This window comes from Leptonychotes weddellii, chromosome 2 (assembly GCF_054177405.1).
Source record: "Leptonychotes weddellii isolate Sample4059 chromosome 2, ASM5417740v2, whole genome shotgun sequence".
In the NCBI taxonomy this organism is placed as follows: domain Eukaryota; kingdom Metazoa; phylum Chordata; class Mammalia; order Carnivora; family Phocidae; genus Leptonychotes; species Leptonychotes weddellii.
The window spans coordinates 70,856,478-70,883,440 of NC_138370.1; the positions used below are offsets into that span (position 1 = coordinate 70,856,478).

General features: G+C 41.6%; 1 protein-coding gene and 1 long non-coding RNA gene across 6 annotated transcripts in view; both read right to left on the reverse strand.

Moving 5' to 3' along the window:
• The window catches only part of GAB1 (GRB2 associated binding protein 1), a 125,203-nt gene extending 98,489 nt beyond the window's left edge, over positions 1 to 26,714 (reverse strand). For 2 of the 5 annotated variants that reach the window (XM_006734924.3, XM_031029852.2), the window contains exon 1: positions 25,657 to 26,711. In XM_006734924.3, the coding sequence (XP_006734987.1) occupies positions 25,657 to 25,728 (72 nt within the window). In that variant the 5' untranslated portion in view covers positions 25,729 to 26,711. Of the gene's footprint in view, positions 1 to 25,656 lie in introns of all 5 variants that reach the window. The other 3 variants (XM_031029851.2, XM_031029854.2, XM_006734925.3) reach the window with 3 other exon arrangements.
• On the reverse strand, positions 11,422 to 18,336 carry LOC145720103 (uncharacterized). Its single transcript, XR_014142838.1, has 2 exons — positions 12,450 to 18,336; positions 11,422 to 12,262 (listed from the first exon to the last, which is right to left on the reverse strand). It is a non-coding gene; the product is annotated as an uncharacterized LOC145720103 (long non-coding RNA).
• Positions 26,715 to 26,963: the final 249 nt, after the last annotated feature.

Genomic DNA, 26,963 nt, shown 5'->3' on the forward strand with positions numbered 1-26,963 from the left:
CGGAGCACAGCAAAGACCAAAATTGACATGATCTTTCTACCTTGGGAGCTTACATTCCAACAGGGAAGAAAGATACTGAAGGGTCAGAAATGAGAATAGGGGTCCGGGGGAGTGGGGAGTTTGATGAGCAGAAAAGGAACAGAATATTAAAAATATGAGGTACCATTTCCCTCTCCTTCTTCCTTCATCTGCATTCATTTCATCATTGGGGTAAAAGGAGATGAGGCACAGAAACAAATAACTAAAAAGCAGATGCAGAAAGAGCTTTTATTTTCATCTCCCTTATTCCCACCCTTTTTTACAAATCCCAATGCCAACTAGTTGTAAGGCAGAGATGATTGGCATTGACAAAGGTGGGGGAGTGAACTAGCAAATACTGGGGCTACAGCAGTAACCAGAAAAGGGGGCGGGGAGGGAAATCCCATCACTCCAGGACAAAGGAGAGATTGTGCAGTGATCAGAACAGACAAGATAAAGCCCCATCTCAATCAGGAAAAGGCCATCCTGCTCAGGGCCCATCCAAAACAGATTGCTCTGGACATACAACCTTACAGACATTAAAATCCATTCCAACACCTCTCCAATTTTTCCCATAATTTTCTGTAACCCATTTAGGAATACTTTTATTTTTACTCCTGTGCCTGTGTATTCTAAAGAGATTCTCGGGAGAGGGAAGAATTAAATAAACTATAAATAGCTAAATTTTAATCATTCATCCTTCATCCTTTCTGAAGTTTAATTAGAAGGATGTTTAAAGGTGACATGATGCTCAGCTGATTTGCAAAAAGACAAACAAATAGCATAAGTGGCTGGAAGATTTCACAAGGCTGCATGAGTAGGGAGGAAAGTAGATGATTAGCTTCTACGTGGGCAGACATAAAATAACAGACTGATGGGGAGTCAATCCAAGTCATTCTTGAGGGACGATGGCCTCTAAATAAAACAAGTGTGACTCCAGAATGGGGAATAGGGAAAACTCTAGTCCATCTGGACTGTTCACTATACAGGTGTGTGGCCCCAACAACTACCAAAGCATTATTAAATAAAGGAATGAAAAATTTAAACACAAAATTGTACATGTCCATTGAGTATGAGAACCTAAAATCCAGGGTGGTGTTTCCATCACTGCACTTCATGGTAGATTAACAGAGATGGGTAAGATTCAGAGAATATTATTTCAAATTACAGAAGGCCACCATAACTTCTTGCTTGGCCAGTTCACCTCAGTGGTTATTCCCACCTCATCCTATTTTGATTCTTGAAGCACCTGACTCCCAACCACACCCTCCTTCTTAAACCATGATCTCTGGCTTCCCTAACAAGTCTCTTTTCTGAATCTCCTCCTGCCAAGGAAAAATCCCGCTGTCTTTTTGCTGGTTCCTCTCCTTCTGATCCACCTGCCAAACTAGTGTTCTGTAAGTCTCATCATCCCTTCTCTCACTCAACAAACTCTCCTGAGATGACTGCATGGACGCCTGAAGCACCCAGGGACACATACATTCTTATCGTTCCTGAATCTGCAGCTCTAGTCCCACTCTCCTGAGCCTAGAAGGGTCTCCCAACTCATGATAAATGGTAAGTGCTGGATTAAGGGAAACAATGCAGAAGCACCCAGAAAAATTTCTGGTTTAGATCAGGGAAGCCATACGGGCTCTTCCACAAAATTTCTGTGAGGGGGAAAGCTGGTACAACAGAAAGAACAGGGGTTCTGGAACAGACACAAATGAGTCTGAATTTCAGCACTGACATCTACCAGCTATGTAATTTTGGTAAGTTACTTTGGAACACCAGTTTCTTTACCTGTAAAAATGGGGGCAGTATGTTTACTTTTCAAGGTTCTTGTATGGATTAGAGATAAAATTTAAAAGCACGTAGCAGCTGCTTAGTAAAGAGTGCTTGCTCTTTTGTCTGAGGCTGCTGATATGAGAATACTGAGAAATAATGGGTTTTGTTATGACATTTTTTCCTCATACCTTATTTTGAATCTTCTACCTCTACCTCCAATATGCCTGAAACAGTAGACTTACAGGATTCTTTTAGGATGGCCAGCATCTGAACTCCCCTCCCTATGTTTGGAAAATTATTAACTCTAATACTACAAAAGCAGAAAATGTCAGGTCATTGCTTTCTTAGCTTCCCTGCAACAGAGTGCAGGTACACAATCAGGTACACTGGCTTCACCAAATAAATTCATTCCAGATTTCGAATCTCAAGAAATAAGAACTATACAAAATCCAAACCTGGCACTGGGGCAGCAAATGCAGCTTCCAGAGGTAGTAATGGCAGTGCTCATTATCTAGTGTCACTGGGGTTGGCAGTATAAGATGCAGGGCCTATGGTCATGGCCTATGAGGCAGTAATAATCTACTGCCTCCTGGACCAGGTCAGTGGTCCTGTTCCTGATTGATGAGCTCCTAAGCTAGGTCCTCCGCTTTCCCAGAGACACTGTGTGCTACCTAATATCTTTAATAAACTCCTTTCCTGTTGAAATTAGGGTTTCTGTTATTTACAACTAAGAATCCTGATATAGCAGGGCGCCTGGGTGGCTCAGCTGGTTAAGCGACTGCCTTCGGCTCAGGTCATGATCCCAGGGTCCTGGGATCGAGTCCCACATCGGGCTCCCGGCTCAGCGGGGAGCCTGCTTCTCCCTCTAACCCTCTCCTCTCTCATGCTGTTTCTCTCTCGCTTGCTCTCTAATAAATAAATAAATAAAATCTTCAGGGAAAAAAAAAAGAATCCTGATATAGCAGGTCAGGTAACATTTCATTACTTTTGGTCAAAGGCCAATTTATAGAGAGATTTATAGAGCAATTTATAGTACGATTTATAGAGCAAACAGAGTGAGATCCTCCCAGTAAGTCAGGGAGTCAGAGTGAGCTGCTGAACAAGATGTTCTTGACCATTTCTGAAATCATTTCTTAAAAGGAATAACAGGATGAATACATCACATGCTGTTTTAATAGTAGTATCCAAATATGATTTCTTTTTTGCTATCAGACTGAGAGATGCAGAACACTAGCTATCCCCTTAAAAGCATTCAGTTACTTTCTTGTATGCTCTAAGGTATCACATTGCTCAAGAAGTCCAATCACGCCCTCTAAAAAACTTGAATTTTTACCCTGCTTAATTATTCCCAAGGAAACCATGATGTCATTCCATTAAGCTGGCTCAGTCAGTAGCATTACCTTGCATTAGCCTGATAGAGAAATCTCAAAAATATGCATCCTTGGGGGAAAAGTCCAGGCGGCAAGTGAAAAGTGTAATTTTTGAAACTGGAAATAAGCACTCATACTTCATCTTCAATTTGAATTGATATTTCTCCTATAATAATTTAACTTCATTCACCTTGGATAATGCATTTAATTCCCCCTAATCACTATAAATAAATTGTACAGAAGTTCGTATTAAGTTTTCCTTTTGGCTCACTATCAATAACTTTTGCCACTGCACTTAAAAAAAATATTTTCAGTAAGACCCAAATTGCTGCAGAAATCACATGAAAAACAAAACTCTGGCACATGAAAAAAATTCTTACTAACAGTAAGCAGCAGGATTCTGAGAAAAATCAACTTGCAAGAAAACTTTTTTCAGCGTGATGGCAAGGGTTTGGGAAAAAGGAACTTACAGGAAAAAGAGTTTGTGTTGCCAGTTATTCATTCACTTTTTTTTTTTCTATTTTTGCAATATCCAAGTAGAATTCCTTGTCCTAGACCTAAGTTTATTTTCCATTTTATCCTCTAAAGGTCTCACAATCTTCTGATTATAAACTTCAGTAATTAACCATTGAAAAGTGGGTAATTCCACGGATGTAAGTTTTAAATATTCAGTTCAAAAATAAAAAGAATAAAAAATATATTTCTGATCTCAATAAAAGCAAATTTAAAACAGCAAAAATAATGTTAAAAAATGTATGTGCTATATATGGGATGATTCTGTCCCCCATGAATTCAGACTAGCACACAGAGTGCTGAATCTACCCACACAAATGCAGATTCTGTCTATAAGGCATGATTCATGTGAAGTTAGATCATTTGCACAAGGCCACAGAGTTTTATGCAACATTCATAAAAGAGCCATTTCCTCTTCTGTGCTCTAAAGTCATTATTAACCAGAGATACTAAAAACTCAAGCAGGCTACAACCTGCCTGACCTATAGAAATGAGAACCTCTTTTAGCATACTTCAAACTAAGCACTGACTCACGAGGAAAAAGCAGGTTGCTGTTTACCTGAGATCTTCTAAGTTAGGGTCCCCAGTCTGCAGGCTCAAAGAGAAGCCCTGAGATTGAAACAGGTGAGAGCGTGAGAGGCTCAAGCATGTAGGATGGCAGGGGGAGGTCGTCACCACCACCACCGTAAGTTTGACTAACACCCTGCGGCACTAGGAACCCCTGCAAATCTCAGAGAGGACCTGTATGGACGAGAGAGGCATTCCAGGGAAGACTGCCACACCCACCATTAGATCCCAGTTTCCAGCTAGGGGCCGAACGGTAATTGAACACGAGAAGGACACACACAACACTGAAGAGGGACACACAGCCCCACAGAGGGTTTTAGAGCACTCACAAGAGACGCGTAGCTTTCATAAAGTAAACAGGTAAGGACAGAGGATGCTTTAGAAAACCCAGTAGTCCTATAACTGGGGATAAGTTAAGCACGTATGTCAGTTTAACCCAGTACTGTGCAGCCGTAAGAAATACTCATCCCCAAGCACATGGCAACGTTCTCCTGTTATACACTGAGGGAGGAGGGGAACAAAACTCATCTAGTTACCTTCCTCCTTCACTGTTTTCATACTGGGCACAGACAGATGGAAATGGTTCCACCAGTTTGGTTTGTTGATTTCTGCCTATGTACAGAAGTCATTAGTGGACATAGTCAACATCTACTTTCAGTATCAGACATTTTCAGTATCAGGCGGGATGTCACCTGGAAAAAGGAGTGGTCCTCTCGTCAGGCATTACTACAGTTTCATGTTTATTTCCTGTTACCCACAAGAAAACGGAAACGGCCCAAAAGGAGGCTGACCCTGGGGCACCTGACAGCTGGGGCCCTCTGCTACATCACTCCTCAAGTACTGTTTAACTTGTAATGCCATTTAAAATGTTATCACACATTTACTTAGCTCTGCAGTTTATAACAAACCTACCAAACAGGACAAACCAGTCTGGATTATATAATATGTAAATATGCCAGGGAGCTGGGGAGCACGCTGAGGAGGATAAGCTGGAGCAATGGTTAAATGAGCTAAACCCTCACTATACCTGAAGGTAGCCTCTTCATTCACGTTTCATGGGTAGCACTTTGTAACTAAATTATGGAGAACACAACAACCAATGAAGAAGTTATATGTATCCCCACAAATACCACCTAGTAAGTCACTAAAATTAATTAAAAGGGACACAAAAGTCAGTATTTACATTTCATTTAGTCTTTAAAATCTGATGTACCTACTGAATAACTCATATTTGGACCTAAAAATATTAACACATTCTAAAGAGACTATTAGTATCTTTTACACACACACACACACACAAAATCAGCTTAAATGTGGGCCTGGTGCCAGAACTCAAGTTTCACTAGGGTTGTTAGAGGACTTGAATAAATTGTTTCATGTAACTACTTGTTTGAGAAAAAGACTTTATATCTACCACCCTCAGAGATATTAAACATATACTAAATAGTGAACTGGTAATATTCCACAACTATTCCTGTAACACAATAAACTGATACAACAGAGAAGCTCCACAAACACAAATTTAACATTTTATGATAAAAAATATAAATACAGAAATGATCAAAGGTATTCATTAACCCTACACTGCTTCATGATTATAATCACCTATAAATTTTTTCTTTAAACAGGCTGTTATGAATCACTAAGAAAAAAAAGCTGTGAAGACTCAAAGATATATTTACGTAATTAGTTAAAAGTAGATAGTGATTATGTAAATATATTAATCACACACATTATTCACAAAATTACAAGTAAATCAATGAAAGTCAACAAAAGCTAGGTGAAATTTAATAACTTCCATCTAGAAATTTAAAAGCACAAATATTTATTTACACATATATGATTGGCATATAAAATATAAACAGATATGCTCATTACAAAACCTGTTAAAAATTTAGGGCTTGAAAAAAAAAAAAAAATTTAGGGCTTGATTTAATGTACCAGAGTTCTTTCCTAGGTTCTCATTTTTAAAATGTTTTTTTAAATAGCTATAATCAAATTGTTCTTTCCTGTTTTTGATATACTATATTTGTGTGATTTTAGTAAGTCAGTCTTAAGAACCAACTCTGAAGAAATAAAGGGGGAAAAAAAAGCTCCAAGCAGGAAGAAAACCCTCTTTTGGCAAGTCTATTAAAGGCACATTTGACATATTCAAAATCTTTCATAGGAGCAGTGAGAGTTGGTGTCATCTGGCTGTATCTTTCCATTCTAAAGAGTAAGCAAGAGGCAGGGTTGCAAACTGGCCTAAACTATGGAAACTACCACACAGTGGCAAGCACCCATGGTTTCAACAGGTTGTAGATTCAAATGCCTCCTCATTACGTTGTCATTCCACCCTTCACTGCAATACGTGTGAAATAGGAAAAAACAATCATGGCAAATAGTTTCTGAAAAAGCTCCCTGGTGATTCTGATACTCCCTGACGTGGCCCCCAAAATAAGAACTACAGAACTAAGCATATGTGCTGCCTTATCTTCTTACCCTTAAAATGGGCTACATCACAATATCCAAGAACCTGGTTTCAGCTATTATTTCCTTAACTAGTTTTAGAGCCCCAAGTTGTGGTTTCAGCCAGAAGGTGTCAATGCAAAGTCAAAAAAGTATTTCTGGACACAGTTACAGGCCACAAAACTAGAACTGTGTAAAGACCATTTCTGTGCTCTCTAGAGCTGAGCCAGGCTGGCATCTTTATGATCTGAGCATCCCCTGGGCAGGAATTGACTCTACAGGCACCCTAGTTTATCCTGTCTGTCCTGTTCCAACCATTTGTGTTCACATGATAAGCTTGCAGAAGAGGTTCTCCAGATCGGCCACAGAAAGAGCTTTAGGACTAATTTTGCAAAGACCAAAGACAGGCTGAGTAGGAACTCAATCTAATCCGGGAGAGATTATCAAAGGTATTTCTGAGACAAGTCCTAAGGTACATATTCAAAAAAAAAAAAAAAAAAAACACAAAGGTGGTGGGAAGAGAAGATCTCAAATTTCTGCAGAATTAAAAAAAAAGAAGTTCTGTTGGGAGAATAAGGGAAATATCCTAAATAGCAACTTCTAAAATGTTTCCCCTCCAAGAAGCAAAAGTAAACATTTTACAGGCTCAAATCTCTATGCTCCTCTCAGAAGTTCCCACTGCTCATTTGGCAAGTATCCAAATAGTCTAGCTTAGCTGGCAAATGTTCAAATACAGTTATTCAAAATATGTTAATGAGGCTAACATGGTGCTTCCACCATGTAACCCTACCCTCCCTTCTCTGTGCGAAGTGAACCTGTGCAGGTTAAAACAGGCGGGCCAAACACTTGCTGTGTGAGATTACTGACTGCTGGCTAAACCACTGCCAATTTGAAATAAGTGTTTAGGGAGAACGGCTTGTTCAAATGTATGCGATCTTAAAAAATGGATATTGTGAGGTTCACTCCCACTGCCATATACCTCCACGGGTATGAAAATATAAACGTTAATGATTTACATTCTTTACGTACCACATTCAAAGTACCTTAAAGATTCCAAAGTACTTCACAAGTATTCTTTTTAAAATAATTTCCCAGTGAAATATTTTTCATTCTACAAATGAAGAAATGAAAGTAGTGGCTACACATTGTTTAGAAAATAGTAACTGGAATCAAAAGCAGAACTCAGTTATTTTGTTAGCTAATACACCTATTCAGCAATCTCTTTAGACGGATATCAAGTATTCCTTGTGTGTATACAAAGAAATCACAGAGCAACTTGTCAGTCATCTTTGGTTTATACATATTCTAAAAATCTCAAAATTTCTCCCACAAAAATCAGACTAGCTTAAAATTTTCATTCTTCTTTCCTCCTGCCTTCCAAAAAAGCATTTAACATGTTTCTTCATCCACAGAGACATTCCACACATAGTCTGAATTTTAAAACTTAGGCCACACAGCTTCATTTTCAGGAGAACAGAAAGGGCTGTTCCAAAATAATTTCAACATTGCCCAGTCCCTAAATTAGTCCCCAGTCACCAGACCTTACACAGGAAATCAGGATCTAGTATCTTAAGTTTAAAAATTAAAGGGAGGTTGGAAGGAAGGTATAAATGGGATTACATACTTACCCAGGGTGACTCATTCTCATATGCTCAAGATTAAACTGAACACTGACTCTAGATCACGAAAGAATTTTTCCTCAGGGGCAGAAAGGGGCATGGGATTTCCAAATGTACACTAAAGTAGGATCTCTGTGTGGCTCAGGTGAGCAAATCCCACATAATTAACTTCCTACTACAGAGAAGGAGTAAACATAGGTGAGGTGTATAACCTTTCCAAATGGCGCTGGGATAAAGCCCCTTCAGATGTCTCCCATGCTATAAAGATTATAGGGAGAGGCAAGAAAGACTAGGGTGGCACAACACTGGGACTACAGTTAACATGACTGAACTGTGCACTTAAAAACGGCTTTTTTACAATTAAAAATAAAAATTAAAGAAAAAGAGGGACTGGGGTGAATTTTCCATGTTGCCACTGCTCTGAGGGACAACTAAAATGCTCTTAGAGTGTCCAACTGTTCAAATGTGATAAATCACAACAACCTACTGAAAGCAGAGGGGAAGAGGGCAGATTGGGATGGCACTGGGCTGGGTTGGAGCCTGTGCTCCCGTCTATGTCTGCCTGCCGAAACCAGCTGGCCTTGCACTCAGGGTATTTCCTAGGTCCAACTGCCTAGGGCCTCATTTTTTCTCATTAGGAATAGGAAGAGTAATAGAAATTTTTACCCCTTTCATTACTTTAAGAAAACCTGGTCTTTATCTTTCTTGAGTCATTTTCTTCTCCCTAAGGTTTTCAATAAAAATCTCAAAGTTATGAACATTTATTCTGCTTTAGAAATATATGGTTTAGAAACACAAGAGATTCTAACTGAAAACATACATGAATGTTTTCAAGGCTAGAACCTTATTTGAAATATTAAAAATAGTTCAATATCCATGTTCCAATTTCCCTTTATAAAAAATGGGTTTCTTAACATATACTATTTCTCCAACTTAGGAATAAAAACCGATTTCCTCAAAAATTAAGTATGCACAAAACCTATCCTAAAAGTATATCATTAATTGTTTAAGACTCATTAAAATTAGTAGGGAGATATTAAACATTTAAATATGTCTGAGTATTAAAAACTATACCTTAAACATATAAATAACCAAAGCACCAACATATTAAAATTTTAAGTCAATCTATGCACTTTTCCTATTCAAATATAAGTAAATATAAAATTGTTATAAGGCTAAACATGTATATTAACTTTAATGATAAATCATATATAGTTAATTAAGAAATATTTCCCTTTAGTAACTTATACAAAGGGCAATAAATCTGCTTTACCTAAGATTTTATAACTTATTTTCCAAGTTAAACCTAAACCAGAAAATTTTAAGTTAAAATACTCCCACTTAAGTTTATAAGCTATATGTTTCTTTATGCTGCACTTGTAGGACTACTTATGTTATGGTTCTCCCTAAGAGCATTCATCCTCGTATTCAGCAAATATAAATATTCACTGGAAACATCTATCGCCATGTTAAACAACATATGGATTGGAATAAATTATAGAAAAAAATCTGAAAAAAAATAGTTAGAAATATTAGGAGACTAATAAGAAAAGAGGTTTACCAAGTATATGGTTTAAAAAGTACAGGAAAGCGAGAAAATAAGGTCACCTGGAATGAAGAGAGCAAATCAGGAGCCCTGACTTCAATTCTCTGCACAGAGTAGAAGTCACAGGAGTCTAGCCTTTCTTGGTTGCCAGAGTAAATGGTAGAAGTTGGTTCTGGGTCTCCACCACATCCAGCAACAGCCCTTCTCCTCACTTCAGGAGCCAAGTGATTTACTAACCAAACTTACTTGGACTCACAGTGCAGTGAGAGGGTGTGGTAGACACTTCATATAATAACAGTAATGATACTCGACACTTATAAAGCAGATGTGGAGATTCTCTAAGATCTTGTGAGCATGGGAAGAGTACATAAGAGGCTGAAGTATTTCTGGGCATTTAAATAAATGGAGAAGGGAGAGAGCATGAAGGATGGAAAAAGGAAGGGAGGGAGGAAAGATTAGCAAGCCAGTGAATACGATATCATAATGGTGAAACGTCTTACAAAACAGTCTGGGTTCCTAGCATGGAAAAATGAACACTTTGACATAGGGATGGCCAGAGCAGGGTAAAGAATGATTTAACAAGAGCTGATAGCCATCATTTTATAAGTAACTCTCCAAAATCTTTTTACTTTGGGTGGAGGCGGTGTCAAGGGCTTTCCGCATTGTAATTGAATGGAATCATAAAGTTCCCCTAAGGAACTAATATTCCAAAGAAACAGACATAGCTTTCCAGAAATGGAGTAAGTTCAGTAGGCAGTTGGAAATAAAGTGCTTTACTTTATTCCTTTGCTAAGATTAAATAACCACTCCCACCTAGTCCACTTCTTGACCAGTTTTCTAAATAGAGTCTGTCTTGTCTGTCTCTCTTGCTCTCTTTCTCTAAAATGGACTTTAAAATCAAAGTTTAGGTTTAAAAAGATTAGAATATATACATTAAACATAGAAACACAGAGACACACACAGACTGAAAAACAACAGAACTTCTTTAGTCGAGTACAACTGCTTTGGTGCTCTTTTATAAATCAACCACATCTCAACTAACCAAAATTAGGGTGAACCAGACATGAATAATTAAGACAATAGAAAGAATACTTGAAATTAGAACTATTCTAGGAAATATGGACTGAATTTTAATAATATGCTCTCAGATCCGATAACCGGAATACCCAGAACCTCTGGTGAAGAGCTAATCCTTCTTCATATCTTTCCTCTTTGTCTTAAGTCATTCATAAACTCTTGATTCAGGAATGCACATTCTTTTTTAAATCAATAGTTACATAATACCTTCCTTGATTTAATAATGTCTTCCGAGCTCAGTTAGGTACTTTCTCACATTCTAACCTTTCTAAAAAACTCCCTTTCACTTTTGTCTTCCTCTAAGTATGTCCTCTTTATGGGACAGTTTGATCTATATCACTGCTAGAAAACAGTAAGCACGTAGCAACACAGCATATTTCCCTTATCTCAAAGTAGAGAGGCTAAAGTTCCTTTCTGAGTTTTGCCTTCCTATCCCACTCTTTATACACATTTACTTCTACTGGATTTTCTTTCTTCTCCCTTTTTCCCTCCATGCCAACTAAGGAGTTCTCCAAGTATAATTTCAAGGACCATCTACATCAGAATCAGCAGGGATTTGAGGTAAAAAGTGTTTTGGACTTCAACCTAAATTTACTAAATAGCAGAAGGTGGGTAGGGATCAAGAATCCTCACTTTAGAAGTTACCCAGGTGACTCTAATACATACGGAACAAGTCTGGGAACCACTGCCCCAAACCCTGGATTCTTCCCAAAAGACACAGGGACTCGACCAAATTATAAACAAGCACCATTAGAGCATCGGAAAAGAGAGCATGGTGGCAATTCTCTCTTCATCTTCCTTTTAAAAAGCAGAAGGAAGAGGCAAGAAAGCGTGGAGAGTGGAACATGAGCTAATTATGAGACATCAGCATAAATGGGGACTCGTCAGCCCTGCTCTGTGGCTACTGCCAATTACAGTAGCCAGACCTGCAAGAGGACTGATTACATGTAATTTATAAAAAGTAAACAAGCTGGGCGGCTTGTGAACAATGAATGGTGATACTCTAGCCAAGAGGTAATAAAAATCATGAATAAACGACTCGACATCCCCCTCCCCACCCAGACAACCACTGGTTGTACTCTGGCTAGGATTAGCAAGGGCAAAAATGAGTATTTGGGTAATGATTTAAATGACAACAGACCCTTTGAGAGAGATTTTGTCTATCAAATAAACCCTAGTGAAAGAGTTACACAGCACCAACCTCTCACGTTCATAAGCTCAGCCATTTCAGTGACTGTTCTCCTCAGCCTTACTGAGGTAAAAATAAATAAATAAATGAATGTTTGGTTCCAGTACAACACAACCCTACAGCTGAAATACAGCTGACCCTTGGGTGCCTGGGTGGCTCAGATGGTTGGGCGTCTGCCTTCGGCTCAGGTCATGATCCCGGGGTCCTGGGATCGGGTCCCGCATCGGGCTCCCTGCTCCTTGGGAGCCTGCTTCTCTCTCTGTCTCTCGTGAATAAGTAAATAAAAATCTAAAAAAAAAAAAAAAAGATTTGAAATACAGCTGACCCTTGAACACCACAGGGGCTAGGGGTGCCAGACACCCATGCAACTGAAAATCTTGCATATAACTTTTGACTCCCCCAAAATTTAACTACCAGTAGCCTCCTGTTGATCAGAGAAGCCTTACCTATGAAATAGTCAATTAACACATACTTGGTATGTTATATGTATTATATACTGTATACTTACAATAGTACTTTTTTCTTAATTTTTTTGGTATTCTAGGCTATGTGGTTCATCTGTGAGTTTTTCTTTCTCTTTGCCTTTTTTTCTAGGGCAGGAGGGGCAAAGAGAGAGGGAGAGAGCAGGCTCCATGCCCAACACAGAGCCCGACTGAGCGCTCAATCTCACAACCCTGTGATCGTGACCTGAGCTGAAATCTAAAGTCAGACGCTTAAAGGACTGAGCCACCCAGATGCCCCCTCTGTGAGTTTTTCAAATTACTGCAAATCTCCAAAACATTTTCCAGTATATTTATTGAAAAAAGTCCACGTCTAAGTGGACCCATGTGGTTCAGATCTGTGTTGTTCAGGGGTCAACTGTATAGCTTTAAAGGGACACACAGGAAAATAAGCTAAATAATATACATGTAGAAACTAAGCTTTATGAAGAATTCCTCTACATTAATTCCTCTACATTCTCAACTTCGGCACTACTGATATTTTGGGCTAGATAATTCTTTGTTGTCGGGGCTGTACTGTGCAAGGCAGGATGTTTAGCAGCATCCCTGCCTCCACTGACTAGCAGCCAAAGTGCCCCTGCTGTGACAACTAAGAATGTCTCCAGACATTCTCACATGTCCCCCACAAAATTACCTCCCCACTTCCACTAAAAACCACCGCTGAATACAGAAGCATCATGAAGAAAAGTTTGCATTAATAAAATAGTTCATATAAGGTATTTTTGACATCGTAATAAAAACTCACGATTTCTACTTTTAAATATATATACATATATATATATATACACACACAAAATATACACTTTTTGAGTATATCACCCTATTTTCCATACACTTTTCCATTACCAGGGGCTAAAATACAAAATCCAATATTGTTTAATAAGCTATCCAAGCCATTACAAAATGGACACATAATAAAATAACTGAGTAGGCCCAAAGTATTTATGCCCATTTAACAAACCCAACATATCCATCAGGCACAGGAGGCACAATACTAGGATCCATGAGACTTTTAGGAGCCCATGAAAAGTGTTTTTATAGTAATTTATTTTAAAGTCGGGATAAAAATGAATATAACAATAACAATACCAGCTTGGAACATATTCATCTTTATAATGATGCAGTTGCAAAATACAATTTTTATTCTTTTTTTTTTTTTAATAGAGGAAGGGGGGCCCATGAAGGCAAAAGTACCTGGGGTTCACAAGTCACCATACGGCCCCGCCATCTGAAGGGGCAGTAAGCAATTAAAACAAGCATGTATGATCAGGTGTGACAGGCGCCATGCTATGGGAACAGAAGAGCATCAAAGGAGGATAAAACAGATGCCGGCAGCCCACTGTGTCTATGTGTGAGAGTGGTGGGAGTTGAGAGGAGGCTTCAGGGGCAGAGAACCAGCAGAAGTTAGCCTAGTTGTGAAGGCAGATGGGAGGACCGAAAATTCCGGGAGAAGAGAAGAGCAGGGCAAAGGCCAGACTGGCAGATCACAAGGCCAGTGTGGGATGTAGAAGTTCAGTCCAGCTGAAGCAGAGTTTGAAGGCAGCAACAAATACTATGGGAGGCACACGCGGGCACCCATCACAACGGGTCTTGCGAACTGAGAGAAGAGGTTTGGGCATTCCTAAGGCCAAAGGAACTGCTGCAGAGCAGCTTCAAACTGGGGAGCGGTATGCTCAGATTTGTGTTTCCGAAGGCCTTTCTGGCTGCCTTAATGAAGACAGTCTGGGGGGGTGGGGGGTGGAAGAATGGAAGGAGAGAGGCCATGGCTACGGCAGCAATCCAGAAGAAAGGCAAAGGCACCTTAGGTAGCAGAGGCGGATTAACTCAAGAGATATTTATGTGCTGTTTTTTTTTTAAGAGAGACTGAGAGAGATCAGGCACGCGCATGCAGGGGGGATGGGGAGGTGGGGAGGAGGGGCAGAAGAAGAGGAAGAAAGAATCTTAAGCAGGCTTCATGCCCAGCGGGGAGCTCCACATGGGGGGCTCGATCTCATGACCCTGAGATCATGACCTGAACTGAAACCAAGAGTTGGATGCTTAACCGACTAAGCCACTTAGGGGCCCCTCAAAGAGATATGTGGGAGGTAAAACTGATAGGACTTGTCACTGGGTATGGATAATGAAGGAGGGACAACACAAAACACCTCTGGACAAGGGATGGTGGAGTGACTGACTGAGGGAACAGCGAGAGGACCAGGTATAGGGAGAGGACGATAAGGTCTGCTGTGGATATGCTGAAGCTGGGTTGCTGTGGGGGATCTAAGTAGTTATGGATCTAAGCAGTTAGATCCACAGACGTGGAGTGAGAAACAGACTGAGATAATGCTCTTGAATCATCATCGTATAATTCAAGGCCATTTAAGATCCAGAGACGGGCTTTAAAGGTCAGGAAAAGCGCAAGGTTATAACAATTATGTGTAAGTGTGTAAGAGTTTTGCAGAAACTGAGAGCCCAGACCTTTTATCAAATTTTCAAAGGGGTTCATCAACTCACATATGATGAAGTGGAAACCAACAGCATGAGATGGGAGAAGAGGCCATGCAGGGCCAGCAACAGAATGCTGAAGAACTCCCACACATAAGGAGACCAGAGCCCAGTATCAGGAAAGCATGGGAAAGAAGATTTTGAAAAGAGGGAATGGTCATCTCTCCATCAATGTAGTTAGGAGTTCCATGAAAAGTAAGAACTAAAAAGTTCAAATCTCGTTCTGCTAGATCTGGCAACCAGGAGGTCACTGGGGACCTCAAAGGGAACTGTTTAGGTAAAGGTAGTGGAAAAGGACACAGGCTCTATTCCATTATGAAACGAGCGGCAGGTGGAAGCAGCCAAGTGTACAAAACCCACTCAAGAGTCTGGCTGGGGGCGCCTGGCTGGCTCAGTCAGTAGAGCATGCAACTCTTGATCTCAAGGTTGTGAGTTCAAGCCCCACATTGGGTATGGAGACTACTTAAAAAAAAAAAAAAAGTCTGTCTAGGAAAGGAGGAATAGAAAGAGTCTCACTCCAGCTCCAGCTTTGAAAACGGAATCCACCGTTTAAGATCTTGGCGAAAAATCTCTAACCACCTTCATTAAGCCTTCTCAGAGTCCCTGAATTCACCTCCTTCTGCGAAATTCTTCTAGAGTCCTATCTCGAGCATCACTGATCATAATAAAATTTGCAGTACTAAGTGCATCCTATGTAGCATATAAACTCCTAAAAGGTGGAGACAGAACCCTCTTGCTCCTCTTCTTCTGAATTCTACATAGTCCCTTGTTCATAGCAGGCATTTCCTCAGTGACTGGAAGGATCTGACCCAAGGGGTGAGAGATCCAGCTCAGCCAAAACAGCCGGTTAACATGTATGACCTGGGACAAATCAATTAGTCTCCCAGAGGCTAATCTTCACTCCCTGTAAAACGAGGAGGTTGGATTCTTGACTAGGGAAGAAGGAGATTTGTGTAATTGGGAAAGATATGCAATATAGCTTGTTTTGGTAATGCAAATCATAGAAAGAAAAACTGGATAAAAAGTCAAAAGACAGCCAAACAACACATGAAAGAGAAATGGGTTAGAAAGGTTGAAAAACACTGACCTAGATGATTTATAATTTTAGGTTTAAAATTCTATAATTATCTGGTCATGTTGTTCAAGAGATCGTGCAAAGTATCACACCGTACCTTTAGACACAGAGAACAAATGCCATCTTTGTCCTCTGGAAACTAATATCCTATTACAAACACGAAAGAATGATAACTAAAGCCATAATTTTCTTTGTAAACAGATCATGTGTATGTAACTTCTACTGTGTATACTGTGGGTCATTATGAAAACCATCAAAAAAATATATCAAATATAAAAATATATTAGGCTTGCTTTTCCTTTTTTGATTACTTAAGTGAAGAAAAAGAAAAAAAGGAATACTGTTCAAAAGCACCAGTTTAATTTTGCACCCTGTTCTTCGGAGATAAATGACCTATATACCCAGTGAAGATTACTCAGAAGGCTTTGGTTTTATGTAACAGCATCACTAGGATCCAATTACCTTCCCAAATACTTTGCATTCTTACTAGTTCAGTATTTCCTTTTACCTTTTCTCAACACTTCAAACATTCAAACCTGAAACTGTCAAGGAGAACTTGTAAAATTTAATACTCCTACACAACTTTGGGGTCAATTATAACTTTGCCAGAGGGAAGGGGGTTCAAATAATACCTCCTTAACTGAATGAGGTGCTCATTCCTCTTCAAGGTCTACCTAACGCCACTGGAATTCAAAACACTGGAGGGAGCATTCTACCAAGTGTTTCTCTTTCAAGAGTGGAAGATTAAAACTTCTCTCCCGCTAATCAACTGGTCATCCCTCCAACCAGAAGCACTTTCATCTTGGCTGCTATGACTCTGGCCAAGACACTAATGGGAATATGTGATGGACTGGAATTGAGAAAGCACACCAGGTACTTAATTCTTTAATCAGGTAGTCATCTCAGGGAGGAGTTCTGCTACTCGGAAAGTGGCCTGACCACATTTCCCAATACAGCAGTAACTAAAAACTGCATTTCAGGAGAGGAAAACAATCTACATGCTGGTGGAACATTATTATTCCTAGTCTTGATTACCACATTACAGAGACAGAAATAACTCCCCCCTTTTAGAGAAAAGATGAAAGAATGTGTCTGTAAAGATTCTAAGACAAATACTCTGTGATACTGGTGGCTAGGCTTACATTACAGAGAAAGAAATGAAAACAAAGAGAAAAGAGCAAGAGGGTAGATAGAGATCCACAGGACAAAGAGTGCTTTTACCTTTCTCCCACTTAAAAAGTTTGCAAATAAAATGTTATAGCAACTGGCTAACTGATGTATTAAAAACAAAAAATAAAGGGGCGCCTGGCTGTCTCAGTTGGTAGAGTATGTGATTCTTGATCTCCCTCCGCCTTATGAGTTTGAGCCTCACACTGGGTTTGGAGATTACTAAAAAAAAACAAAAAACAAAAAAACTAAAAACAAAAGTAAAAATAACAACAATAGATTGAGTTCTCAACCTTCTCCTGAGAGCTAATATCCTATGTCCTCATTTCACAAAAGCAAACCTTGACTAAAATTATATTTACCTGCTTACTTCATGTATAATAACTAAATATCTGTAGGCAAATGACAAATACTCAACTCAACCAAGCAACAGGAAAGTAATGTGCAAAGCTGCGGTGTCAACTGACATTTTCCCCCCTCTTCACACTATAGATGTCCTCCTCTCCCTTTTCTCTTGAAATGTAAAATGGAATTTTGATGTTTTCTTTTTCTACATGTAGCGTTCTTAAAGAACATATAAAACTGTTTTCAAAAAAAAAATTAAACTACACGAGTCAAAGAAAAATAAAAAAGGGAAAAGAAAAACAATGAACAGGATAGTTAAAGCGAAAGTTTAATATTTTTCTTCCTTTAAAAAAAAATGACCTAAGATTTTTACATTGAAAAGAAATATTTGGACTCTCCGTATATTGTTTTTAATTCATGGAACAATGTAGCCATTTGTTTTTTTCCTTTTAGAACACAGGGAATTATTTAGGCCAAGTATGAATTCAAAGTAAAAAGTTGAGAGAAAAAAGAAATACCACCATAAGAAAACTCATGGTGAATTTGGCATTCTTTCCAGTATATTAAAATAAAACTCAGTTTAGAAATACGATAAAAATTCCTGAAACACACATAAAGGAAAGAACAATTAAATGGTAGAAAAAATTTAAGATAACTCACATTTCCCCTTCTAGGAGCTCTATTTCTTGCAACTTACATCTTCACGTGTAGTTTGCATATAGCAACTCTGCTAAAAACAACCACATGGAAAATTTTTGTTCCAGATAATACTGCAGGACAGGGCTTGGCAGCTACAAGTTGTAATCAGAACGCTTCAAGAGCTAATGTAACAGAGATAACAACCAAACATGCATTTTGGTGCAGAGCGTTAACTATTTTTCACAAAGCAGGCTGCAAGAGAGTCGAAAGCTGTTAGGTCCTACTTCATATGCATTCAGCAAGGAGAATTATTCTCTTCAGTTAGGGAGAGTTTTGCGCCTATGAATAAAAGAACTGCTGAAAATATAAAAGATTCTCTTTTCCAGTTAAGGCATTCTTGTATTATTTAAGGGGCTTACACATATAAGCCGGGGACGGTCAAAGTGACTAAAGTGACTTTTCCCAGTACTTCCACAGGCCTCAACTGCCACCTACTATTCAGTTAAGACTCCCCAGGCATCTACTTGGCAACTGGAAGAGGCTACTTATTTAATGGATGTGGAAATCCACTGTACAAAGAACCACTTTTCCCCAGGAGTAATCTAAAGAAGAAAAGAATGCTAATTTTATTTGTGCTTATAGCCAAAGAGGGGAGAATAAAGAGACCTGTGACTTGATAAGTTTCCTGTACTCAAATCCACAGACTGGGATAAAAGGAGTCACAGAAATGTTGCGACTTCAAGCCAAAGTTCAAATGGCAAATTCAGATAAAGCTCTAACTTGGTGGAAATCAGCCACCATGTTAATTTGAGGAATGTGAAATGAGAGAAACTCCTCCATCAACAGTCAGAGGGGGTTTAATGAGACCCAATGGCGTTATTCTCTTTCCTCCAGCCCTAGCTGGCCTCACACAGCTGGGCTAAGATGGCTTCCAAAGTCCAAAATAAGACACTAGCCCAAGGCAGTGCGGGCCCTCCTGCTGGAACTCAGGAGCAAAGGAATCAAAGGCTCTTTTATTCTCCCTCCCACCAGAACATGCTCCCTCTCTGTTGTAAACTAAATGCTTGCCAGAATGAATTATTTAGCTCAAAACAGACATAAAGAAATTCTTAAATAACACATGTCCCTTGGAATTTTAATAAGTTCAGGTGACCAAACGAGTTGTTTTGTTTGTTTGTTTCTTGTCTGACACATAAAATTCACTTGTGGTCAGGATCCCATCAGGAGCATTAGGTCATGGCAGACACAGAAACTTCTCAAACTAGACTTTAGAGCTGACAGCCATACTCCATGCTTGAAACTGAGGTGTTCTGAGGCTGTTCTCTTCACTAGGATGTCTAAACTCAACACACAGTCTTTGTTCTTCCTCTAAAACCAGGCTTCCCTTAGGATTTGCTATTTCTGCCAGCAGGACCTCAGTTCTTCCAAGAACAAAGCCTGAAAAGTCATTTGTGAATCCTTCCCTGGCAGCCCCCTTCCATTCCCCTCTCAGTCTGAACTCTTAAGCAATTATTGTCTGAATCATTCATCTGGCAAGTAATCATATACGGCCTTATAACATATGTCTTGTAAAATGATTTAAATGTCAGTGCATTGGGGCGCATGGGTGGCTCAGTTGGTTAAGCGACTGCCTTCGGCTCAGGTCATGATCTCAGGGTCCTGGGATCGAGCCCCACATCGGGCTCCCTGCTCCGCGGGAAGCCTGCTTCTCCCTTTCCCACTCCCCCTGCTTGTGTTCCCTCTCTCGCTGTCTCTCTCTGTGTCAAATAAATAAATAAAATCTTTAAAAAAATAAAAAAATAAAAAAAATAAATGTCAGTGCATTTACAGCTTGTCTTCACAGATAGATCAGAAACTCCTTGAGGGCAGGGAGTGGGCCTTTCCCTCCATTGTATTCCATACATGACACATTACAAAAGCTCCAGAAATACCAGTTGATTTGTTCAGTCAACAGATATTTGTTGCACTTCTATTCTGAGCCAGGCACAGCTCTGGGTGCTGGGGACACCATGACACCGTGACACCCCGGAGCAGCAACTCCACAACCCTGTACTCAGTGCACCTGTGTTCTGTTAAGGCAAACGCTGGAGGGTCCCCAAAGAACCTCTGCTTAAGCAGTTCCTCATATATTCACTAAACTATTTAAGATGAGCAAGAAATTAAAATTTCTTTCCCAAAAAAGAGGCCTACTGAGAAGCTCCCCCCTCTGCCTCCCACTTCCAAGGAAATATCTAAGGAATGTTAAGCCACAAGAGAGTTTAGAATCTAGATCTGCATGCCCCTCCCCCATTTTACAGATCAGGAAACGGAGGGTCAGAATGGTCAAAGTATCACCTGGACCATGGTAAAGTCAAGTCCAATCCTGGGTCCTGACACTCAGTCCAGGGTCCCTTCCACAGTAGTACAATTTACTCCAAATCCTTCAAAAATAAAGTAGTCTACCTGCTGTGATGTCCCTTCTCCTGTGTTAGTTTCTGTGAGAAAATTAGGAGTGATGGCACTCAATGTTTTGAATCTACCACCTCTTAAAATTCCTCAATCTGCAAATTATCAAGACCTTATCTACATATTTTTTATGTTGACTACAAAATATGGAATTCTATTGGGGCACATGCTGGCTCAGTTGGAAGAGCATGCGACTCCTGATCTCAGGGTCATGAGCTGGAGCCCTAAGGTGGGTGCAGAGATTACTGAAAATAAACTTAAGAAAAAAAAATATATATATATATATATATGAAATTTAGTCATAAAAAGTGCTTTGTCATTTTATTTTCCTAATTTTTAAAGACTTAATAATCGCACAACACACTGAAATAACCAATTCAGCTGTCAACCAGATTATCCAGGTATAACTCTTGTCATATTATTGTATTTTGTTCAAAGATGGTCTTTTTAGAAAATTCAAAACCAATTTTTCAAAACATCAGAATTCTAAAACTACCTTCCAAACTGATACAACTTCCCAATGATAATTTTAAATCCCGAAAGACAACAATCAGATTTAGGAATTCAGCAAGTTTTACATGGAGAGTTTTGTACTCATCATTAAGTCCAGGCACAATGAAAGAATTAACTATCATTACCTATCACGAAGGCTTAATGGAACTGGTAGTTGATGATCTTTGGTAACAGAAACAGTGTTCCTACCACATGAGAAAAGGTAAAAAGAAAACATTAAGAATTTGAACGGACGTTTACTATCCTGAAGTTTTCAAGAAAAAAACTCCTTTGATACAATAATTATGCTCCTTCAGTCACTGTAAGCAAAAGCTTCAGAGTCCCTTGACTGCTACTGGTAATTGCAAAAAAAAAAAAGTACAGGAAAAGCTTACAGACATCACAGTCCCATTTGCTGTAGTGACCCTACTGAGCAGCGACCTAATGCTTAGCACAGATCCTGGGCTGTCCTCGAACAAGGGCATGCTAATTCTGGCTGCCTGTGCCCCTCTCCTCCATGGAAGAGGTCAGGTGCCCACCCAGAGGAAGAGGCTACTTCTGTTTCTAGGCCCATTTCCAAAACCAGGGGCATGTTCTGGAAGTCCGGACAAGAACGATCCTATTAACTGACAGCTGAAGAGTGGAGCCCAAGCTGGGTGCAGATTACACACCCGCGAACTGGCCGAGGTCTTACTCCCAGGCTGGCTGGCAGCTCACAGGCCACCTTGGTCTGGCCTCAGAAGCAGGTTCTCCTGCTGAGACTGCACACCTGCCCAATGCTGACAGCTGGGCCATGGAGGAGCCCAAACTTGGTGTCCAGACTTGAGGCAGGCCATAGGGAAGCTCCTCCTGCAGAGATACGGCGATAGCCAGCTGGCTTGAATCAATCCTTTGTTTTCAGACTTACATTTTATCTTGGCTGAAATTTCAAGTCCTGATGAAAATCCTACCATTATTCCAAAAGGCTGACTTGTCTTTAAATAACTCTTTAAAAATCTGAACACCACTGTTAAGTGCATACTACCAAGAGTTTACTTGTTTTCTGTAACCCTAGTGACGGTGATCTGTATGTTTCCACTCAGGTCCTTAAAGTAAAAAAGCAGCTGTTTAATATACAACACAGGACAAAAAACAAAACACAGCACTAGCAAAATTGAAAGAAAGCATGGACATTGTCACCTCCACTTGAAGTAGACTTCAAAAAATTCAGAGGATGAAATATATTAGAAGAGGTTCTTACCCTTTTGCAAAGAGATATAGAAAAAAGCAAAAAGAGATGAAAAGGCTAGGAAATCCACACACTTCTCCAGGCTTTCTTTTTTTGATGTTCCTTTCAGTCTCTCTAGGAAATTTAAGAAAAGCTTTCAGACCAGAGGAACACACTAGTGTGCAAAGAAAACAATGCTGTGTGAGTTGACTATGAAACAGTAAACATAAAATGGAGTTGTAAATGGAATGCACAGGAGCCATAACAAAAGATGACTTTAAAGATAAAAACTAAAACAAATTTTTTGTCATGTAAAAGCCCTTAAGTATCATCTTAATCGACATTTGGACTACCCTATAAATACTGTAAACAGCGAGACAACTGTTAAAATCCCATGGGCCAAATGCCCCCGAAAGAATCAGTGTTCAAACTCCTGATGTCTCGTTTAACAATTACAGTACCACTCATCCAAGATAAATTTTTACAGCAAATCCATTCATTAAAAACTATTATCAAGCAACATTTTGTCTACTGGATGGCCAACAATGTTTCCTTTTACCCTTTATTTTCATAAAGATTTTACATGAAAAGAAAACAAAAATCGGAAATGCATGAATATATGTATGTCTTTGAGGGTCAAAGCTGCTTTAGCAAAAACAATCTGAACTGGATACCAAAGCCTAAAGATCAATAATCTGGAAATGTCAAAAACTTCTGGGCAACCAACTTGACAGCTAAACTAAAAGACAGGCCTCATTTTAACTTACAACACTCTAGTCATCCTCTGGGACCCCTTAAATTCTGGTAGCCACCTGCACACTGTCTTCCTGGGCCATATCCGTGTATAAAGAAAACACGAGTGCTCAGCCAGGCAAGAAAACCCCACCTCCCCCAAGCTGTTAGGCATATTCTTCCCCTGTTGAAAACAATTTAGGGAGACCGCTCCCTCTCTAAAGTATCCCCATGGTTTCAGACGACATTGAGCTTGTTCCTCAAAACATCTATTAAAAAAAATAAATAACAGTCAGCTTGGGCACACAATCTGAAACCACTGTATGTTGTTGGCTGACTTTTTCACATATTCTTGTGTCATTTCTCGAAAGACTCAGAAAGCTGCTTGAAGGGTCTTATGTTTCTTTAGCACTACACAGCTTATCCCCAACTCGCTTCTTCCTTGCATTCTCAACTAATATTCATAGACTCCTAGAAAGTTATAAACTGAAAGGAGCTTTAAAGATGACTTAGTCTGAGCTCCACTTGAAATGAACTAGATGAGTCATTAACCTTTGATAGCCCAGTTAGGCAGCTCTAGGTTCAAATCCTGTCTGTGGCACATTCCGGTTACAGAAACTCTTTTTCTCATCTATAAAACAGAAATAATATGTACCTCATAAAACTGTTGTAATGATCGAATGAAATAATACAGATATTTTTATTTGGACTTTTCATTTTCTTTGTCCTTGCTAAGACAATCTTTTTGGCTGATGTTCTTCCTAAATTATATTACATTAAATTGCAAGCTCACTAGGCAGGGCTTATTTCCTACTGTATTTTCTAATCTTATGGTGCCTAGTCCAGTGGTAGGCATCTTTTGAGAGAGCCATAAACCAACGATGTGAAAGAATGCATTAAGTCTCTATAATCACTACCTATTTAGGCAAATGTACTGTCCTTTAGTCTCCTCCTTAGGTCTCTGTGTTTCCTAAACTGTGCCTCTCAAAACAAACACACCTATCTCTCTACTCCCTCTTCTCACACACATACAACCTTCTTTTTAAAACTAAAGAACTAAATGAACACGGCGTCCCACAAATGTTGGAATAAAGTTAGCATCTTCACCAGAACATTCAGGAAACTCTGATTAAGTCAAGAGACGGGATCTGGAAGGGTTCACATTTCTGGAGAAGTTTCTTAGGATGCGTGGCATCAAGTTTTTAAACGATAATTACTTGTCTATAACAAATGCTCGGCAGAAAGTGAACCAGAAACTCACTGGTGAGTCGGTGAAGTTAAATACTGCACTTCACTATCCAAGCAGTGACTAATAAGATTAATTTGGGTTCTAATACTGGGTGTAGATATCCTTCAACAAGAAGCATGTTCCATTGGAAGTGCCGGCCTCTTACAGTAAATTTATATTTAAGGAGGCATACATTTTGCTTCTGAAAACACATTTTAGTAGAAAAACATTGGCTCCATACGCCGGGACAAACGTGTCATTTCTTTCCTTTGCAGAGGGCAGCGACAAAAGAACCAATGGGTGAGAAGGGATAAGATTCTAGATCCCTGAAGAGGACATAGATGTCCACCAAAGTGAGATTGGTTCTTTCAAGGAATATTTTTCTTAACAGCTAAAATGGTTTAACACATAATCAGCATCTTGTATCAATTACACCAATGCCATTTAAGTAACCCTGGTGGCCTGGGAAAGGACCGCAACACACAGAAATCCTACTGGCCTCAGCTGTCCCCCCTCCTGCGAGGCTTGACAGCGCGTCCAAGGCGCCCAGACACCAGCCGCCAGGCTCCCCCCAGCGCCCTCCTCTCGCAGCGAACTGCCAAGGCTCTCGGGCCAAACTCCACCGTCCCTTGATTCAAAACCGCGAAAATGCGAACCCTGCTAAGCAAACGGCAGGGCGCGTAGCAACTTTTCTTTCTCTTTTGCACGGATTTGAGATGCTGGTTTCTAATACCAACTTCTCAGGTCCACAGTCCACAGTTTCCCCGCACCTCGGGGAAGGGGGGAGGGCGGGGAAAGACGAGACAGCACGGACCACAGAGAGGGCTGCTGAGTTCTAAAACCTCAGCGGTTTTTCGGTTGCGAGAAATTCAGTATACAGCACCCCCATGATGATTAAATGCAAACATAAAGAAAGAAAAATGCTCCCCCCCCACCTCTGCTACAAGGAGTAATAAAAACATGCAGCAGGCATTAGGTGGAAATCCCAGGCCCTCCCACGGGCCGATGAGGCCCGCAAAGCAGGCCGTCTGGAAACTGGAGGAAGAAAGTTAGCCGGCAAAGTGGAGGGAGGCCAGGGCGTGAGCTTACAGCCTCGGTCCCGAGCCTGCCGCGGAAGGGGCCGAGGAGAAAGAGATGGAGGACTAAGTTGAAGAACCAGCCCCGCGCGCGGTCAGGACAGCGGTGCGGGCGGGGAGGCCCAAGGAGAGGCGACCGAGGCTCTACTTACATAACGCTTCAACTTCTTCTCCGGGGGGGACTTGCGGAGCCATCCCGAGCAGACCACTTCGCCGCCGCTCATGGTGCGCGCCTCTCCGGCTCCCGGCCGGACAGCGGAGGGGCGGGCGGGCGCGCTCCCGACACAGCCGACGCCTGCCGGCGGCGCAGCAGCCAGAGCCTGGCTCTCCCGAGGCGCAGCCGGGACAGACGGGACGCGCGGGCTCCGCTGCGCACTGGGTGTGCGCGTCCGGCCGTCTCCCGCACGGGTCCGCGGACGTGAACAGAAGCGGGCAGCGTCGCCAAGGCCGACACCTCGGGGCAGGGGCAGCTGCCGGGCCGAGGGCGCCCGGGCCTTTCAGTGCGCCCGCCTAGCCGCCAGGCGCGCCGTCCCGCCGGCCGCCTCAGCAGCGCTCGGGCTCAGCGAAAACTCTGCCCCTGCCCGGAGCCGAGCCTCCGTCCCCTGCGCTCCGCCCCCTAGGAACAGGACCTCCCCAGGCGCTTTCCGAAACAGACACTACGTTGCACGCGCGCGCACACACTCTCCCTCTGTCTCTCTCTCACACACACACACACACACTCACACAATGCCCCCGCGCGCGGCGCCCACCCCGGCTCGCCCGTCGGTTTCGGGGCGCCGGGCGCGATCCTCTCCTTCCCCTTCCTCGGGAGAGGGTGGGTCACTTCCCCGCGGCGCCCGGGAAACGGCGGGGGGCGGACAGAAGAAAAAGGGGAACCGCGAGGGTCTCGTGCGGGCGCAGGGCAGGTCCTGGGCCACGCAGGGAGCCGCTGGGGTGGCGGCGAAACGCGGAGCGTCGCTGGGCGGCGGGTGCTGGGCAGGGCGCAAGTCCCGCCGGAGGGTGGGTCCGCTCTCGCAGCCGCCGGAGAGGGCGGGGAGCGGCGGACGAACGAGGCACTCGGTTGCTCGGCTCCGGGGACCGACCCCACTGTCCCGTCCCCTCACGTTCCTCCCGCGCCGCCTCCCCCACCGCGGGGCGCGCGGCAGGTTGAGAGCGGCCCGGCCTCCCGGTTCCCTCTTCCTTTCCTCCTCCCCTTCCCACGTTCGGGCCGGCTCCGGTTTCTGCCCAGACTTTCTCTGAAACTCCGCCGGAGCGCTTCCAGCCAAAACAACAAGGGCCGGGGGCGGAGGGAGCGGGCGGAGGGAGGGAGCGAGAGAGGGAGGGAGAGGGAGTCCGAGAGGCACCCTGGGATCTGTAGTTCCGGAAGCTGGAACGGGGTCCTCAGCCGCCCTGCGGCAGCGGCGGCCGGAGCCCCCAGCCGGCATCTAGCAGGGGAAGGCCGGGCGAGGCTAGGGCCGCC